Source organism: Cherax quadricarinatus, chromosome 11 (assembly GCF_038502225.1).
Source record: "Cherax quadricarinatus isolate ZL_2023a chromosome 11, ASM3850222v1, whole genome shotgun sequence".
Lineage (NCBI taxonomy): Eukaryota > Metazoa > Arthropoda > Malacostraca > Decapoda > Parastacidae > Cherax > Cherax quadricarinatus.
Window position 1 is genome coordinate 33,939,570 of NC_091302.1, and position 19,831 is coordinate 33,959,400.

The 19,831-nt window shown below is 46.3% G+C and overlaps 1 protein-coding gene across 1 annotated transcript in view; it reads left to right on the plus strand.

Moving 5' to 3' along the window:
• Positions 1-4,610: 4,610 nt before the first annotated feature.
• RpL12 (ribosomal protein L12) overlaps positions 4,611-19,831 on the plus strand; it is a 30,573-nt gene continuing 15,352 nt past the window's right edge. The window contains exons 1-2 of the mRNA XM_070083978.1: positions 4,611-4,778; positions 8,504-8,758. Of these exons, the coding sequence (XP_069940079.1) occupies positions 4,742-4,778; positions 8,504-8,758 (292 nt within the window). The 5' untranslated portion in view covers positions 4,611-4,741. The remainder of the gene's footprint in view (positions 4,779-8,503; positions 8,759-19,831) is intronic.

A 19,831-nucleotide genomic window follows, 5' to 3' on the forward strand; every position in this document is an offset into this window, starting at 1 on the left:
GTGGAGGAGTGGATCCTGATGGATAGAGGTCTGCAGCAGGGATGTCCTTTGTCCCTATTACTTTCTGCATGTCTGCAGGACCCATTTAATAGAGTGGTGGAGACGTGTGTGAGGGGGAAGAGGAGTGGGCAGCGTGAAGTGTGCCGGGGATTATTGGTTACGTAGCTCACATGACGATTCTCGTACATGAGGGGGAAGGGTTAGGTGGGGTGAGGGAGATTGTAGATCTGTTTGGAGAGGCTATAGGCATGTGGGTGAATGTGGAGAAGTCAAAGTTAATGGGGTTGGGGGATTGGGTGAGGAGGGTGGGAGGGGTGGTAGCGAGCAGTGGTGTGTCTTGGATCATGTTAAGTTTTGTGGGATTGAGTATATGAGGGATGTGCAGCAAGCCAGGATGGTTAATTCAGGGAGTGTAGTGGCATGAGTGCTTGGCAGGTTGGACGGGTTGCGACCGGGTCATCTAACACTTCATCAGTGGGTTTTTGTGGTCAGTGTTTTACTGTATAGTAAAATTCGGCATGTAGCTGCAATGTACTCATTGTTGCAATTGGATATCGGGACATTGTTGGGGAGAGTCTTTCAGTTTATTTGGGGGTTGGGGGTGATTGCTTGCAGAGGGGGTTTGTTACTCTCCCAGTGCACAGAGGCTGGCTGGGTTAATTAATTTGAAGGGTAAGATTATAAGTGTATATGAGAAGAGGGGGTTCCTCTGAGTGGGGGTGTAAGGGAGGTGGGTTGCACCTTTTGTATGAGAATGTAAGGAGATGGGGGGGGGGGAAGGACCTGCATGCATGTGATAACATGTTGCAGGTGCTTTTGTATGCAAGGGATGCTACACGTATGCAGGTGGGAATTATCGAGAAAGCGGTGGGGTAGAGGGAGGTGGCGACAGTGGAAGGGGTGTATCCGATGTATGGGGGGATATTTGGGGTAGGTTGTGCAGGCTATGCATATGGCTGCAGGAGAGGGAGCTTATGTTCAGATTTCTCCATGGTATCCTGCCCTCAGGGGTGGTTCTCAGAGACCAGGGGATACAGGAAGAGGGTATGTGTGGGGTTTATGGAGTGAGGACACAGCTTTTCATGCAGCGTATTTTTGCGAATGGTTGGGCAAAGTAAGGGAGTGGATGGGGAAGGTGGTGAGACAGGTGGGGGCAGGATTTCGGTTTTGTGGGCATTGAGTCTCGATGTGGGAGGGGTGGGTGGCCCTGTGCAGCAAACTATGGCTTACCTCATCCTGGTTTTTGTGTTTGTGTTGTGGGTGATGAGGGGTCAGGCTGAGGGGGGTGCACGGAAAGGTGTTGGCGGCGATCTTTTATTGTACACTGTGTAGAAACCAAGCTCTTTATGGGGTATGGTGGGAGCGAGATTTCCTTGTAGGCTATCATAGTTTAACGGTGAGGATTTTATTGGGCATGTAAGGGAGAAGGGGTTCAGGGGATGTGGTGGGCTGGTCTCTCCTGGGGGGGGCTTGTGTGTGTGTGTATGGATCTTGTATGTGAGGTGGAAGGATGGTTGTTGAGGTACAAGTGAGGAATTATTATGTGTGGTAGATGCCGGTCTTCTGTGATGTTCTGGGGGACGATGTTTCCAGTACGTGGCTACTCCTCGGAGCACTGGTGTATGCTGTATTATGTTGCATCGGGTACGACAAAGAACCATATGTTTCGATGTGCACTGGGGCCCATTCCTGGGGGGTGGGCACCCTTTTGCTTGGAGTTTTGTTCATGGTTTTGATTGGCATGTGTGAGGCATCTGCTGTGACCTGCTGATATCCTGGCCAGGTGCAGCAGGGGATGGATGGGTTTATGTGTTTTTTGTGGTTGTTTCCTGTAGGGGTAGGGCATGGGTTGCCCCATAGTAGTCATAATTGGTACTTGTGCCGTACATTGTGACTAAGTTTTGTCTGATGTAAGTGGGGTGTATGCACGTCAGTGCAGATTGCCGATTAGGGGTGGTATTTTGATATTTGCTATGTGGTCTCCTAGGACATGATTTTTGTATATTGTAGCTGATGTTGGGAGCATTTTGTATTACTGTAGACGTTTACGAACGTATAGGTTCACCATTGGTCCATCCTTGGTGGTTGTTTACAGGGCATGACTTAATATTGTTTGTATATGTATTTTATTTCCATATTTCACACTTTGTGCACATGTGATGGTTATGTTGAAAGCGACTTTGTAAAGTTTGACCATGTTCATTGTCATTTTCAATATGTGATAATTTGTGTTAAGACCTCTGTCATGACATTGTAGTATTAGACGGATGGCGTCATACTGTATGGATAGGGTGTGCACGTTTCTTTGTATTGTTTACTGTTGATGGATAATATATATGTGATGATGTAAGTTGTACACAATGTTTTTAAATAAAATATAAAACATAAAAAAAACTCATTACAGTTGTGACTGGGTGTGGACGTGTGAATTGCTCATTACTCTATAATTTGTTCATGATCCTAGCCATGTATAAACGTAAGTAATTAAATTTACTTACATGATTCATTACCTTTGTAACTTGTGAGGTCATTTCGCTTGTACCTTGTTCAGCTATCAGAACTTTGAGGCCCAGTCCCTGGACCCATTATGTACCTCTGTACTCTGTAAATACCTTTGTAACTGGTCATGATTGTGACCATATCTACCTGGAGTTCATTACCTTTGTAACTTGCTCAGCTATCAAACTTTGAGGTCCAGTCCCTGGACCCATTATGTACCTCTGTAATCTTTTGACTACCGCCCACAGGATGGGTCTGGGGTGCATAATAAACATATTAAACTGTCAAGCTGTCAGTGCCTTTATGTGTGTGTGTGTGTGTGTGTGTGTGCGCGCGCACTCGTGTGGGTGTATGACCCATTTAATATTTGTACTTGTAACTATGTACTTATAATCTTTCAATGGGCTGCAGAACAATATGAAGTTCAACGATGAGAAATTTCAATTACTCCGATGTGGTAAACATGAGGAAATTAAAACTTCATCAGAGTACCTGGAGGTTACCTGGACAAAACAAATTCCGGCCACAAAATAGAGTGAAAAACCAACGTCAAAGACCTGGGAGTGATCATGGCGTAGGATCTCGCCTTCAAGGACCATAACATTGTATCAATCGCATCTGCCAGAAAAATGACAGGATGGATAATGAGAACCTTCAAAACTAGAGATGCCAAGCCCATGATGACACTCTTCAGGTCGCTTGTTTTATCTAGGCTGGAATATTGCTGCACACTAACAGCACCTTTCAAGGCAGGTGAAATTGCTGACCTAGAGAATGTACAGAGAACCTTCACGGCGCGCATAACTAAGATAAAACACCTCAATTACTGGGAGCGCTTGAAGTTCCTGAACCTGTACTCCCTGGAACGCAGGCGGGAGAGATACATTTTCTAGGTCAGCAATTTCACCTGCCTTGAAAGGTGCTGTTAGTGTGCAGCAATAGTCCAGCCTAGATAGAATAAGCGACCTGAAGAGTGTCATCATGGGCTTGGCATCCCTAGTTTTGAAGGTTCTCATTATCCATCCTGTCATTTTTCTAGCAGATTCGATTGATACAATGTTATGGTCCTTGAAGGTGAGATCCTCCGACATGATCACTCCCAGGTCTTTGACGTTGGTTTTTCGCTCTATTTTGTGGCCGGAATTTGTTTTGTACTCTGATGAAGTTTTAATTTCATGTTTACCATATCGGAGTAACTGAAATTTCTCATCGTTGAACATCATATACATAAGTATAATTAACGTAGAGTAAATTACCCCGTTGCCTGGTGGCTAAAACTTTCGCTTCATACGGCGAGGGTCTGGGTTCGATTCCCGGCGAGGGCAGAAGCATTGGGCGTGTTTCTTTACACCGGTTATCTATATTCACCCATTAGTAAAATGGGTACCTGGGTGTTAGTTGACTGGTGTGGGTCGCATCCTGGGACAAAACTGACCTAATTTGCCCGTAATGCTCTGCATAACAAGCTACTTTCTATATAGTAGTATGTCAGCTAGGACTGTGTAACATGTACATGTAGAAATAAAGATATTATTATTATTATTATTATAGGTTAACCCCCCAAAAAGTAAGTGACTTATTTCCATTGGTGTGAATTATAACTTTAGTACTTTATCTACAGTCGGTTTACTTTAAAACTAATAAGATAACTAACAAAACATAAGTTAATTACAAGTTTTTAAAACGAGTTTCAGAATAAATACGTATTTACTGGATATTTTTGATAAAGGTGGCAGCCCGCTAGTGAAAGTTGTCAGTTTATTTTGTACAGCGAATTATACGAATAATAAATTAGTACTCATTTAAAATTTAGTATATAATTTTACTCAAAGAAAAAAATACTAGAGAATTATAAAGTAAATAAATGTGTTGCTTCTTGAACTTGAAATATATATCAATATAATTTTTGAGAATAAACATCCATAATATGAATATTTCGTTGATAAAAATATTGAAGTATTTAAGAACCTAATTTATTTTTAAAGTAGTCTTTTTTGTCAACTATATATCAGTATTCACTGACCGAAATTATCATAGATGGATATTTTAGTTTATGAAAGGTGTGAGAGTTAGTGGTGTGAGTTGCCAGTGGATGAATAATATTATTGCAGCAGCAGGTGGTGGTCCTTGTAGTGGCTGCTGTAGCTCACGACGGGTGCAACTACTGTGGTCGTTCTCATCTGAGTTCATCCACCACCTGTCTTCACTCATCCTCCCGCCTGTGTGCTCATAACCTTCCACAATGCCTGCTAAATTCGATCCCTCGGAGATCAAGACCGGTAAACTTGAGATTCTTGTGTTATTGTACGATACATGAGATGGTGTATCATGTCGGCTCAGCCGTCCGGGCCTCTAAGGTAAGGTAGCCATATTAATGTACTCTTATTTGTCAGTGTACATGTACCATCAGTGTACATGTTGGTCTAGATGCGGCTAACACCTTCATGCATTTGGAAAGAAAGAAAGAGTACTTGTTAGTATTATATTATGTGAAGCTGGTGCTTCACTCGCGGGTTTCTTTTATTACAATTAAATTATGCAAATTATTTAAAGTAATATGTTTTTTTAATTTAAAGAAATATTGTTTGGCATAGCTAGTTAGGCTAGATGTGAGTATAGCTTTGTTAGCAGTCCTTGTCTAACTACGCCAGATGTTGCAACTAACAACCAGCACAGTTTATTATTATATCCAGAAATCGCAAGAAATAATTAATAGTAGCCAAGAAATCATTTGGAAGTAAAGCCGTTATTAGTGTCCGAGCGTCCACGCGGGACCGCTTGTTAGCGCGCGGTAACAATCTTAACCTTGCTATTGATTGTACATAAAGCGTAACTTGTGTTTGGTGATTTTTTTAATAAAACTTTGGGTTATCCTAGGATCTCTACACATGCTGTTATGTACGATAATCTCTGTAACTGTATTTGTGTATACCTGAATAACCTTATTTGCCATTGTTAAAAAGCTGCGGGACGGGCGGTAGTATAGTCACTAGGAAGGCACATGGGACACAAAATAGCTATAACAAAAAATTATAAGTTTATTTAGGCACAGGTGCACACTAAGTACAATTATCAGTAAATTACTGAGCATAACCCAAACAAGTCTGACTTGTTTCCATTGGGGTAACTAAACTGTTTAAAATATGCTTCATATTGACTGGCTTCTAGATTTTTTATATAAATTCTTTTTAATGATTTCTTGAATGGAGAGATTTACTTTAGGTACATAGAATAAAGAACCTTTTAGCTACAAGAAGTAGCAGTGTATCTGTAACCCATCCTAATCTAACCTAATTTTTTTTCTTTTATTGGATTATTTGGTTAGGTTTGTTTACCAAAGAAGTTTCCTGTAGGGGACAAAATATAAATATCTTCATTCCTTAACTCCCTTAATGAGAGAATGTTATTATTCATATTTAAGCCTAATCGGAATAGCTGAACTTATTGTCCAGACTTAAAGTAGACTCAAAATGCCTCATTATTAAAGATTCCCAAACATCATAGGTTGGCCAAGTAGGTAAAAGGTTGGGGAAGAGTAGGATCTGTCAAACATAAGCCAGTAGGCCTATTTCAGTGCTCCTTAATTAATCTTGTCTGGTCTGTTAACACTAACCCTGCAAGTGTTCACTAATTTAAATATAAAAATGTGATATTTTTACTTAATTACCCTAGGGGGGCTTAGCAGATCTTTGTGATTATAGTAATAAATTAATGATGGTTCATATTTTTGCTTGTAGATTTTTTTTTTACATTACCTTAAAAGAAGGCACCTTGATGCTTGTAGAGGACTCTTTGATACAAGGAATTGAAGCTACTATTTCTCTGGTTTGAATAGTTATCTGTCAGCACATGCTGTATGACTTCTTTGGATTTAGTGCTCCCATCTCCCCATAAATGTAACACGACATTTAGAATACTGATAATCTGACATTCCCAAGTCATCAATTGATAACTTTCCTATGGGTGAAGTTCTGTACTTTAGACTTAATAAAATTATAGGCAAACAGTTTTTGCAAAAAAATAATGCATAATTCTGTATTTAACAGCCTTGCCTGTAACTTTCACATAGTGTCAGCCAGATTGTCCTTTAAATCCAAAATCTGCTAAACTGGGTTCTGTTAAATTATTGTATTGTACTTATTTATGCAAGACACTGAAAATTAACAATTAAGGTTCATGATTTTTGTGCAGACTGTAGGGCTGAGGGATAACCTGAGTAATGTTGACTGAGGTAACTGATGGATGCTGGTGGTGGTTTGCCAGTATCAGAGTATTATGCAAGTTGCTCAAGCTGCATATATTTCTGATATTTCTGACCAAATTAATCTGAATAAATGGATAAATGAGAAAAACATGATTATAGGCCTTTCCAGGCCAATAGTTACCTTAAAAGGAACACTGCAGTAGGACTGTTGGCCCATGCTAGGCAGGTTTTTCTCGTCCACTTGTGTACCTGTTTAGCCTTCGTAAAGTTACCTAAGGTTCTTTCTTCAATAATGCTGCTTAGGAGTTTTTCCACTCATCCTTCAACTCCATTACCAATGTTCTATACATTTTCTAAGCCTAAATTTTTAAAACTTTAATGCATTGCTTAGTCCTGTCTTGGTTCAACATTTTCAGAATGTTATATTACCTTTATTACTATCTTCCATTTCTGCCATGTCCCCTCCCCCCTCCATTCTGTGCCTTTCCAGATTGTAAATTCAGTGCCCTCAGTCTATCCATGTAGAAAAGATTTCTGTTTTCTAGATCATTTGTCCATTCTGTAATAGACCAGAACTGTGCAGTATATTCAGTCAAGCTTTATCAAGGATATGTTAAGTTGAAATATAACTTGAGGGCTCCTATTATTTGTGTGCTTAATATGAAACCAAGAATTCTATAAACTTCACTGCAAACACATGTTCACATTTGTCTGCTAACCAGAACTAAATCTTTTCTCATTCCTCTGTACTAGTGTACAAGTTTAAGATTATAGTGTGCTTACATGTTTATAATGTATCAGCAGATAGTGCATCAAACTGCCAACTAGTAGCACAATATCCTTCGCATCTTTTGATCACATGACGATTAGTCATGACTTTTCTTTGTTACAGAATTTTGCTGTAACATTCTGGGCCTTCATGTAGATAAAGATGGACTATCAAGCCCAGATAAAGCAGGTCTTCTAAATTTGAAGTTCCTGCATACCCTGGGCTGGGTACTTAATCTTCATCTGGATGCAAACTGAAAATGAAGGAAAATTTTGCAATGCATTATGAAAAATCTCCAATTAATAGTTCATGCATGAGTGACACAGGAGAGAAAAAAAAAGGGGGGGGGGGGACAAAAATGTAGGTACAGTCACTTGGCAGTAATTCAGAAGATATACTTATTGCATCTCTCCTCTTGTTCCCTCTCTTGTGTGGCTGTTGTGTACACTATTAATTGATTTTTCATAATTCATTGCAGAACTTTACTTCAACATTTTGGGCTTGCATTCAGATAAGTGATAATTTGCATTTAAAGTATTTCCAGTCCTGCTTGTGTGGGCGTTTTATATTTTAATCGAGAGTTCTAGAGGACTTCTGCTAATGTCAAATATGTGATTTATAGGATGGGCAGAGATAAGAGGAAAAATTTAGGATTTTCCACTTTTAGTGGATCACTAAATGTTTATACTGGTATATGAAGAGTTTGCTAATTTCTTTTGTCGTTGGTCTATGAACCTCCTGTTAACTGTGGGCCAATTCTAGAGGTGGTTCTTAATTTTTTTTTAACTTGAAAAATGATTATCATTAACATGTCTGAAGTCCCCAATCATTTATGATAGGCTTAGTATTTTGTAATTGTTAGGCTTAATATTTTGTAATTGTATCCTGTGTATTTATTGGTGCAAGGGAGAGTATTATCAAGGCACTACTGTAAATTTTTGTCCCTTAACTGTAATATGAAAGTAAAATCTTGTTTTTAAATGTTTAGCAGTATACCTACAGAAGATATTTACTTTAAATTAATCTTTCAGTGTGTTTGCGGTGTGTTGGAGGAGAGATGGCTGCCACCTCTTCTCTTGCTCCCAAGATTGGTCCCTTGGGTCTCTCACCAAAGAAGGTTGGTGATGACATCATGAAAGCCACTGGGGACTGGAAAGGTCTTAAGGTAACAGTGAAGCTCATCATTCAGAACCGTCAAGCACGTGTTGAGGTTGTTCCCTCTGCTGCATCATTGGTGATAAAGGCACTCAAGGAACCCCCACGTGACCGCAAAAAAGTAAAACACAGTAAGTGCCTTGCTGAGTAAAATGACAAATGTACTGGTTGTCTAGGAAAGGTCAGAGGGAGGGTGAGTAAAGGAAGCTTTTGTATAAGGTGTTTAGATGTTCATCAGACATGTGTGAACATGATAGATAGGAGAGGGGGGGTTAAGTGATTTTTATGATTTGCTGTTGGTATTTGAGCAAAGAACAATTTTGAAGGGATTCCTGGAAACCAGTCGGCTAAACTAGGGTCCTCGAGGTGGGAAGTACAGTGCCTGCTCTCTGGGGGGGGTGGGGATATTTCAGTTTGGAGAGGCATCTTGAGCTGTAGCGTTGTAGATGAATGGTTCAAAGAACCGACAAGTTGATAAATTAAACATATGAGCAACACTTGGGTATCTTTATTGAGGAAACGTTTCGCCACACAGTGGCTTCATCAGTTCATGCAAAGGAGAGCGTTAAAGAACAGGAGTAGTTTGAGGTAATCGGTCCCTCAGCCTGGAGTTGATGTGGTCAGTTCATTAATCTTGAAAAGAATACAGCATGTGTGCACAGAAGTAGCTTACATACCGTAGGCATATAACGTTTCGCCACTGTGGCGAAACTTTTCCTCACTAAAAATATCCAATTGTTGCACATGTCTAATTTATTAACTTGTCGGTTCTCTGAACCATTCATCTACATTCCTATCTGATACAGCAACATCTTGGGATCTTAATACTACAGGGAATTCTTCACTTGCCTAGCCCTTGGTCATGACCTACTTCCACATTGGACAAATGTGATACCACCTACGACTGCTGCATCTCTCCTGCCTACGGTATATAAGCTGCTACTTCGCACGTATGCTGTATTCATTTCAAGATTGATGGACTGACCACATCGACTCAAGGCTGATGGACTGTTTACCTCAAACTCCTGTTCTTTAGCGCTCTCCTTTGTATGAACTGATGAAGCCACTGTGGTGAAATGTTTCCTCAATAAGGATACCCAAGTGCTGCACGTGTCTAATTTATCAGCTGTGGTGTTGGTATGTCTGGGAAAATGGTGGTGCAAGTTTCTTTGTCAGGTCGCCCCCACCTGGGTTGCAAGATGGCTAGCATCCAATTATTTTCTGCTTGATTTTTTTTCAACTGGTTCAGATTTTAACAGCATCATACTGTATCGTTGTAGATTTAATTTTGGTATTCCTACACAAGTTTATATTTTTTATTACCAAAGGCTAATTTCATAAGTCGGTGTTATACCAGTTTCTTGTCCAACTTGAAGTATAAAACTTGAAATCCATGAATTTGTAACAGTGTATGCACAGTACAGTATAAAAGTTTGTAGTAGTCAAACTAGGAACTGATGTGAAGTTTGGCAGGACATAGGAAAACATTTTTATGAAGTCAGAATATTTTTACATTTAATGTATACATTTTTTTCAGTAGGCTATACGAGAAAAGGAAGCGTTGTGGTTAAGTTGTATCATCGGGAGGTAAAGCGTGTTGGGTCACTAAGTCAAGTCTCTTGAATACTTCTAACTTACAGATTTCTGATGAGCTGTTGGAGTGTGAGCAGGGTAATATTTAGTGAAGGGATTCAGGGAAACTGGTTATTTTTATATAGCCAGACTTGAGTACTGGAAATTGGAAGTACAATGCCTGCACTTCAACCCTTTGACTGTCGCAACCCCCAATCCTGAGGTGTCTCCTGGTGTCGCAAAATTTAAAAAAAAAAAAAAAAAAAAAAAAAATTGAAATGATAATCTTTTCCCAATTATAAAGACACCAAAAAACGAAATTTGATGGAAAACTGACTGAATTACGCTCTCACGAAGTTAGCGACCTCGGCGATATTTACAAATCGGCGATTTCGCTCACTTTGAGCCCTATTTTCGGCTAATTCCATTATTCCAGTCAACCAAACTCTCGGCCATTTCTTCAGAACTCCATTTTTTCCATCGATTGAGTAGAAGAAACTGCCCATTTACCGATTTCAACTACCCAATAACATGGTCAGAAATTTGCAATTTGGCCAATTTTACGAAAATTAAAAAATGACAATTTCAAAATAAGGACCAGAATGAACAATGCAGACATTCCTGGCTTTAAAATAACATTTTCTTTGTTCATCAGTCATGTCTCCAGGCCCCTCTGATATTACTCTTGCTTTTTATTTTGAAATTTTATTCAAACAAAAAATAGAAGATTTACTGTTATGCAGACTACTGCAATACTGTAATAATTGTAAAAATTACATCAACCCATTCATGACTGCATATTAGAATGGCTAGTTGGACATTTATTAGACAATGACATTTGATTACTTTTGAACATCGGCAAAAATCGAACATTTCCGTACTTTGTGCTCCATTTCCAGGTTTTTTATAGAAAAATTAATCAAAATCACCTCTATTTCTATAATATAGTTTCCATTCTATCAAATGAGACCAAGAAAACGAGAATACAACCACAAATACTATACGAAAATAGACCACAAAGTCTGCATTTTAATAAAAAAAAAAAAAAAAAAAAAAAAAAAAAAAAAAAAGTTGGAGTTTTTTTTTCTCATTATGCACTGCATGCTCCAGGATTTTTTTTATATGGTGCACACTGACCACACAGACCCATTGTCTCGCATGTGGGCCTACCAGCTTTCTCCTGCCTGATTTGAAGCCGCTAGAATTTGAGTATACAGGTCTCCCTCAACATTCACGTTTTCAACTTTCACGGGCTTCACACATTCGCAAATTCCCAACCGCCAAATTCCCAGCCACCAAATTCCCAGCCACCAAATTCCCAGCTGTCAAATCATATTTAAGTTTCCCGCCACCTGCGAGTCCCTACTACCCTCCCTCCGACCCCCGCAACTGGCAGCCAGCCCTCCCACCACTCAGTGTGGTGAGTGTTTTGTTTGTTCATTATTTGCTATTAAACTACAGTATAAATAATGTAAACTCATTGTTATGCGAAATTATCATTATGCGAATGAATTTTCCCCATAAGAAATAATGGAAATCAAATTAATCCGTGCAAGACACCCAAAAGTATGAAAAAAAAATTTTACCACATGAAATATACATTTTCCTACACACAAAGGATACATGCACAATAGTAGAGTAGTACATGCACAATATATATTGTGCATGTACTACTCTACTAAATGAAGAATAAATGACACTTACCTTATTGAAGATGCAGCAATAACTGATGAGACACTGTGTCCTGGGAGTGCCTTTTCCTCCTGAGTACTGTAGGTCCTGTTTGGCATTTTCTTCCAGAACAGGCCTTATCACAGTGTGTATGCCACTACGATTCTTAAATCTCTCAAACCAACCTTTGCTGGCTTTAAATTCACCAATATGAGCACTAGTTCCAGGCATTTTTCCCTGTTCACCTGGGTGTTAGTCGACTGGTGTGGGTTGCATCCTGGGAGACAAGATTAAGGACCCCAATGGAAATAAGTTAGTCTTCGATGACACTGACTTTTTTGGGTTATCCTGGGTGGCAAATCTTCTGGGGTTAATTGTTTCTTGGTATTCTCAATAAGCCACACCAACGGTGCTACAGCAGCAGCAGCAGCAGCAGCTGATGGTGGTACAGCAGCAGCAGCAGCTGACGGTGGTACAGCAGCAGCTGACGGTGGTACAGCAGCAGCTGACGGTGGTACAGCAGCAGCTGACGGTGGTACAGCAGCAGCTGACGGTGGTACAGCAGCAGCTGACGGTGGTACAGCAGCAGCTGACGGTGGTACAGCAGCAGCTGACGGTGGTACAGCAGCAGCTGACGGTGGTACAGCACAGCTGACGGTGGTACAGCAGCAGCTGACGGTGGTACAGCAGCAGCTGACGGTGGTACAGCAGCAGCTGACGGTGGTACAGCAGCAGCTGACGGTGGTACAGCAGCAGCTGACGGTGGTACAGCAGCAGCTGACGGTGGTACAGCAGCAGCTGACGGTGGTACAGCAGCAGCTGACGGTGGTACAGCAGCAGCTGACGGTGGTACAGCAGCAGCTGACGGTGGTACAGCAGCAGCTGACGGTGGTACAGCAGCAGCTGACGGTGGTACAGCAGCAGCTGACGGTGGTACAGCAGCAGCTGACGGTGGTACAGCAGCAGCTGACGGTGGTACAGCAGCAGCTGACGGTGGTACAGCAGCAGCTGACGGTGGTACAGCAGCAGCTGACGGTGGTACAGCAGCAGCTGACGGTGGTACAGCAGCAGCTGACGGTGGTACAGCAGCAGCTGACGGTGGTACAGCAGCAGCTGACGGTGGTACAGCAGCAGCTGACGGTGGTACAGCAGCAGCTGACGGTGGTACAGCAGCAGCTGACGGTGGTACAGCAGCAGCTGACGGTGGTACAGCAGCAGCTGACGGTGGTACAGCAGCAGCTGACGGTGGTAGCAGCAGCAGCTGACGGTGGTACAGCAGCAGCAGCAGCTGACGGTGGTACAGCAGCAGCAGCTGACGGTGGTGCAGCAGCAGCTGACGGTGGTGGTGCAGCAGCAGCTGACGGTGGTGCAGCAGCAGCTGACGGTGGTACAGCAGCAGCTGACGGTGGTACAGCAGCAGCTGACGGTGGTACAGCAGCAGCTGACGGTGGTACAGCAGCAGCTGACGGTGGTACAGCAGCAGCTGACGGTGGTACAGCAGCAGCTGACGGTGGTACAGCAGCAGCTGACGGTGGTACAGCAGCAGCTGACGGTGGTACAGCAGCAGCTGACGGTGGTACAGCAGCAGCTGACGGTGGTACAGCAGCAGCTGACGGTGGTACAGCAGCAGCTGACGGTGGTACAGCAGCAGCTGACGGTGGTACAGCAGCAGCTGACGGTGGTACAGCAGCAGCTGACGGTGGTACAGCAGCAGCTGACGGTGGTACAGCAGCAGCTGACGGTGGTACAGCAGCAGCTGACGGTGGTACAGCAGCAGCTGACGGTGGTACAGCAGCAGCTGACGGTGGTACAGCAGCAGCTGACGGTGGTACAGCAGCAGCTGACGGTGGTACAGCAGCAGCTGACGGTGGTACAGCAGCAGCTGACGGTGGTACAGCAGCAGCTGACGGTGGTACAGCAGCAGCTGACGGTGGTACAGCAGCAGCTGACGGTGGTACAGCAGCAGCTGACGGTGGTACAGCAGCAGCTGACGGTGGTACAGCAGCAGCTGACGGTGGTACAGCAGCAGCTGACGGTGGTACAGCAGCAGCTGACGGTGGTACAGCAGCAGCTGACGGTGGTACAGCAGCAGCTGACGGTGGTACAGCAGCAGCTGACGGTGGTACAGCAGCAGCTGACGGTGGTACAGCAGCAGCTGACGGTGGTACAGCAGCAGCTGACGGTGGTACAGCAGCAGCTGACGGTGGTACAGCAGCAGCTGACGGTGGTACAGCAGCAGCTGACGGTGGTACAGCAGCAGCTGACGGTGGTACAGCAGCAGCTGACGGTGGTACAGCAGCAGCTGACGGTGGTACAGCAGCAGCTGACGGTGGTACAGCAGCAGCTGACGGTGGTACAGCAGCAGCTGACGGTGGTACAGCAGCAGCTGACGGTGGTACAGCAGCAGCTGACGGTGGTACAGCAGCAGCTGACGGTGGTACAGCAGCAGCAGCAGCAGCAGCTGACGGTGGTACAGCAGCAGCTGACGGTGGTACAGCAGCAGCTGACGGTGGTACAGCAGCAGCTGACGGTGGTACAGCAGCAGCTGACGGTGGTACAGCAGCAGCTGACGGTGGTACAGCAGCAGCTGACGGTGGTACAGCAGCAGCTGACGGTGGTACAGCAGCAGCTGACGGTGGTACAGCAGCAGACGGTGGCACAGCAGCAGCAGCTGACGGTGGCACAGCAGCAGCAGCTGACGGTGGCACAGCAGCAGCAGCTGACGGTGGCACAGCAGCAGCAGCTGACGGTGGCACAGCAGCAGCAGCTGACGGTGGCACAGCAGCAGCAGCTGACGGTGGCACAGCAGCAGCAGCTGACGGTGGCACAGCAGCAGCAGCTGACGGTGGCACAGCAGCAGCAGCTGACGGTGGCACAGCAGCAGCAGCTGACGGTGGCACAGCAGCAGCAGCTGACGGTGGCACAGCAGCAGCAGCTGACGGTGGCACAGCAGCAGCAGCTGACGGTGGCACAGCAGCAGCAGCTGACGGTGGCACAGCAGCAGCAGCTGACGGTGGCACAGCAGCAGCAGCTGACGGTGGCACAGCAGCAGCAGCTGACGGTGGCACAGCAGCAGCAGCTGACGGTGGCACAGCAGCAGCAGCTGACGGTGGCACAGCAGCAGCAGCTGACGGTGGCACAGCAGCAGCAGCTGACGGTGGCACAGCAGCAGCAGCTGACGGTGGCACAGCAGCAGCAGCTGACGGTGGCACAGCAGCAGCAGCTGACGGTGGCACAGCAGCAGCAGCTGACGGTGGCACAGCAGCAGCAGCTGACGGTGGCACAGCAGCAGCAGCTGACGGTGGCACAGCAGCAGCAGCTGACGGTGGCACAGCAGCAGCAGCTGACGGTGGCACAGCAGCAGCAGCTGACGGTGGCACAGCAGCAGCAGCTGACGGTGGCACAGCAGCAGCAGCTGACGGTGGCACAGCAGCAGCAGCTGACGGTGGCACAGCAGCAGCAGCTGACGGTGGCACAGCAGCAGCAGCTGACGGTGGCACAGCAGCAGCAGCTGACGGTGGCACAGCAGCAGCAGCTGACGGTGGCACAGCAGCAGCAGCTGACGGTGGCACAGCAGCAGCAGCTGACGGTGGCACAGCAGCAGCAGCTGACGGTGGCACAGCAGCAGCAGCTGACGGTGGCACAGCAGCAGCAGCTGACGGTGGCACAGCAGCAGCAGCTGACGGTGGCACAGCAGCAGCAGCTGACGGTGGCACAGCAGCAGCAGCTGACGGTGGCACAGCAGCAGCAGCTGACGGTGGCACAGCAGCAGCAGCAGCTGACGGTGGCACAGCAGCAGCAGCTGACGGTGGCACAGCAGCAGCAGCTGACGGTGGCACAGCAGCAGCAGCTGACGGTGGCACAGCAGCAGCAGCTGACGGTGGCACAGCAGCAGCAGCTGACGGTGGCACAGCAGCAGCAGCTGACGGTGGCACAGCAGTGACGCACAGCAGCAGCAGCTGACGCTGGCACAGCAGCAGCAGCTGACGGTGGCACAGCAGCAGCAGCTGACGGTGGCACAGCAGCAGCAGCTGACGGTGGCACAGCAGCAGCAGCTGACGGTGGCACAGCAGCAGCAGCTGACGGTGGCACAGCAGCAGCAGCTGACGGTGGCACAGCAGCAGCAGCTGACGGTGGCACAGCAGCAGCAGCAGACGGTGGCACAGCAGCAGCAGCTGACGGTGGCACAGCAGCAGCAGCAGACGGTGGCACAGCAGCAGCAGCAGACGGTGGCGCAGCAGCAGCAGACGGTGGCGCAGCAGCAGCAGCTGACGGTGGCGCAGCAGCAGCAGCTGACGGTGGCGCAGCAGCAGCAGCTGACGGTGGCGCAGCAGCAGCTGACGGTGGAGCAGCAGCTGACGGTGGCGCAGCAGCTGACGGTGGCGCAGCAGCTGACGGTGGCGCAGCAGCTGACGGTGGCGCAGCAGCTGACGGTGGCGCAGCAGCTGACGGTGGCGCAGCAGCAGCTGACGGTGGCGCAGCAGCAGCTGACGGTGGCGCAGCAGCAGCTGACGGTGGCGCAGCAGCAGCTGACGGTGGCGCAGCAGCAGCTGACGGTGGCGCAGCAGCAGCTGACGGTGGCGCAGCAGCAGCTGACGGTGGAGCAGCAGCAGCTGACGGTGGCGCAGCAGCAGCTGACGGTGGCGCAGCAGCAGCTGACGGTGGCGCAGCAGCAGCTGACGGTGGCGCAGCAGCAGCTGACGGTGGCGCAGCAGCAGCAGCAGCTGACGGTGGCGCAGCAGCAGCAGCTGACGGTGGCGCAGCAGCAGCAGCTGACGGTGGCGCAGCAGCAGCAGCTGACGGTGGCGCAGCAGCAGCAGCTGACGGTGGCGCAGCAGCAGCTGACGGTGGCGCAGCAGCAGCTGACTGTGGTGCAGCAGCAGCTGACTGTGGTACAGCAGCAGCAGCTGACTGTGGTACAGCAGCTGACGGTGGCGCAGCAGCTGACGGTGGCGCAGCAGCTGACGGTGGCGCAGCAGCTGACGGTGGCGCAGCAGCTGACGGTGGCGCAGCAGCTGACGGTGGCGCAGCAGCAGCTGACGGTGGCGCAGCAGCTGACGGTGGCGCAGCAGCAGCTGACGGTGGCGCAGCAGCAGACTGTGGCGCAGCAGCTGACTGTGGCGCAGCAGCTGACTGTGGCGCAGCAGCTGACTGTGGCGCAGCAGCTGACGGTGGCGCAGCAGCTGACGGTGGTACAGCAGCAGCTGACGGTGGTACAGCAGCAGCTGACGGTGGTACAGCAGCAGCTGACGGTGGTGCAGCAGCAGCTGACGGTGGTGCAGCAGCAGCTGACGGTGGTGCAGCAGCAGCTGACGGTGGTGCAGCAGCAGCTGACGGTGGTGCAGCAGCAGCTGACGGTGGTGCAGCAGCAGCTGACGGTGGTGCAGCAGCAGCTGACGGTGGTGCAGCAGCAGCTGACGGTGGTGCAGCAGCAGCTGACGGTGGTGCAGCAGCAGCTGACGGTGCTGCAGCAGCAGCTGACGGTGCTGCAGCAGCAGCTGACGGTGCTGCAGCAGCAGCTGACGGTGCTGCAGCAGCAGCTGACGGTGCTGCAGCAGCAGCTGACGGTGCTGCAGCAGCTGTACCACCAATAGTAGCGATGGTTGATTGGGGGTTTATTATACAACCTGGCCAGCTCGGAGACACGCACTCCACTTTCATACTTATCAATGATCTTTTTCTTCATCTCTATAGTAATTCTCACCCTTATTGCTGTAGGGTTGGCACTAGAAGCTTTCTTGGGGCCCATGGTCACTTATTTTGCAGATAAAATCACCAAAAACACTGTAATAATACGAAATGTTCCGATTGTATGCTTGGATGTTACCGCGGAGGCTGGCTGGTAAACAATGCCACCGGCGGAACATGTGAGCGTGGCTCAGGCCGCACATAGACGCGTCTCAGACGAACAGCATTGAGCGGGTTTTTTAGCGGTATGCGAGGCAAAATCTTGGCGATAAAATGTAGCGGTATGCGGATTTAACGTTATGTAAGGCCAACGGTATGCGGGGGTCCACTGTACATTGAAATTGAGCTCAAATTAGCGGAAATGTTTGATTTTTGCCGATGTCCTGGTAAATAAATCATGCGTCCAATACACGTCAAGTAGCTAGTCTAATATGCTTTCACAAATGCAATAATGCAGTGGTCTGCATAATTGTAAATCTATTTTTTTGTGTGAATAATTCAAAATGGAAAGCAAGTGTAATATAAGAGGGGCCTAGGAATGTTTGCATTGTTAATTCTGCACCCTATTTTGAAATTAGCCTTTTTTGAATTTTGTATGAAATTGGCCAAATAACCAATTTCTGATCACATTATTGGGTAGTTGAAATCGGTAAATGGGCGGTTTCTTATACTCAATCGAAAGAACAAAAGTTCTAGCAAAATAGCTAAGTTTGGTAGACAGGAACAATGGAATTGGCTGAAAATAGGGCTTGAAGTGGGTGAAATCGCCGATGCGTCAATATCACTCTGATCTCTTAACTTCACAAATTTTGTACTTTTTTTTTATTACCTTCAGAAAAATACTCTAAATAAACCAAGAGCTATCATACATATCCTGGGAATCAGACATGAGTGCCCTAAATCCCTACCAGTGCCTAGAGAAGCTGAAGACAGAACCATACAAGGTATGTATGAAGCACGTACCTTAGAGGAAACACAGAAGATGATCGAATATAGTGTGTATGAAATGGTACAGAAGGAAATGGGTTACTGAATTGCTAAAAAAAAAAAAAACAAATATGCTGCAACAGAGGAAAGATAAATCTTAGCTGAGAGATCACTGAATTAGAGCAAAACCTTAGGATGTCATACATAAGAGAAGTGCAAGGGAACAAAGGGCCATAAAGGATATTGCAATGAACCCAAAATATTTCTATTCGTATGCAAAATCCAAGTTAAGAACTACCTGTAAATTGAACCACTATAGAGTGGAGATTCGTGTACTGACGAAGAGGAAATTAGTGAAATCCTAGAACAGTAAGAGTCGGTGTTCAGCAAGCCACTAAATGACAAAGGTAGAAGTGCAGAAATATTTTTCACTCCAATAGAAGGTTGTGCAGACCAACTGACATGACATTGGTACAAATCCCATAGATTTCAAAAAAGAAATGGACAACATGCCCACTCACTCAGTGCCTGGACCAGATTCATGGAATGCTTTATTTTTAAAGTGCAAAGTACCATTAGCACGAACCCTCGGTATTCTTTGGAGAAAGAGCTTAGGTCTAGGTGAAATACCGGAGGCTTTAAAGTGTGCAGACAAAGATCCTTTGCATAAGGGAGGTAGTAGAGCACTAGCTAAAAATTAGACCAGTAGCCCTAACTTCTTGCATCATCTTCAAAAGAGGGATGAGATGGCAGATGACAAAGTTCAAGGACCAGCATAACCGAACCAGCATGGTTATAGAACAGGATAATCATGCCTGTCACAGCTGCTGAACCATTGACAGAATTACGGAGGCACTGGAAGACGACCAAAACGCAGATGTGATTTACAGATTTTGCAAAAACTTTTGACAAATACGATCATGTAGTGATAGTGCACAAAATGAGGGCCATGGACATTACAAGGAAGGTAGGCAAATGAATTTTTGGGTTCCTAGCACAAACAAAAAGTAGTAATGAACAGGGCATCAGTACCCCAAGGCAATGTCCTGGTACCTTTGTTGTTTATCAACTCCATAGCAGACTTGGATACAAACACCTGGCACACTTTTGTATCATTTGCAGATGACGCTAAAATAAACATGAAAGTCACTACAGTAGAGGGCACTGAAAAATTACAGGAAGATGTTAGCATGGTTTTCCAGTGCGCAGTGGAGAACGGTGTTCAGTGGTGATAAGTTCCAGCTGCTTAAGTATGGAAAGAATGAAAAACTCAAAAGGAGCACTAAATACAAAACTCACGAGGGTCGCCAAGTAGAACAGAAGGAACACGTAAGAGCTGGAAGTAA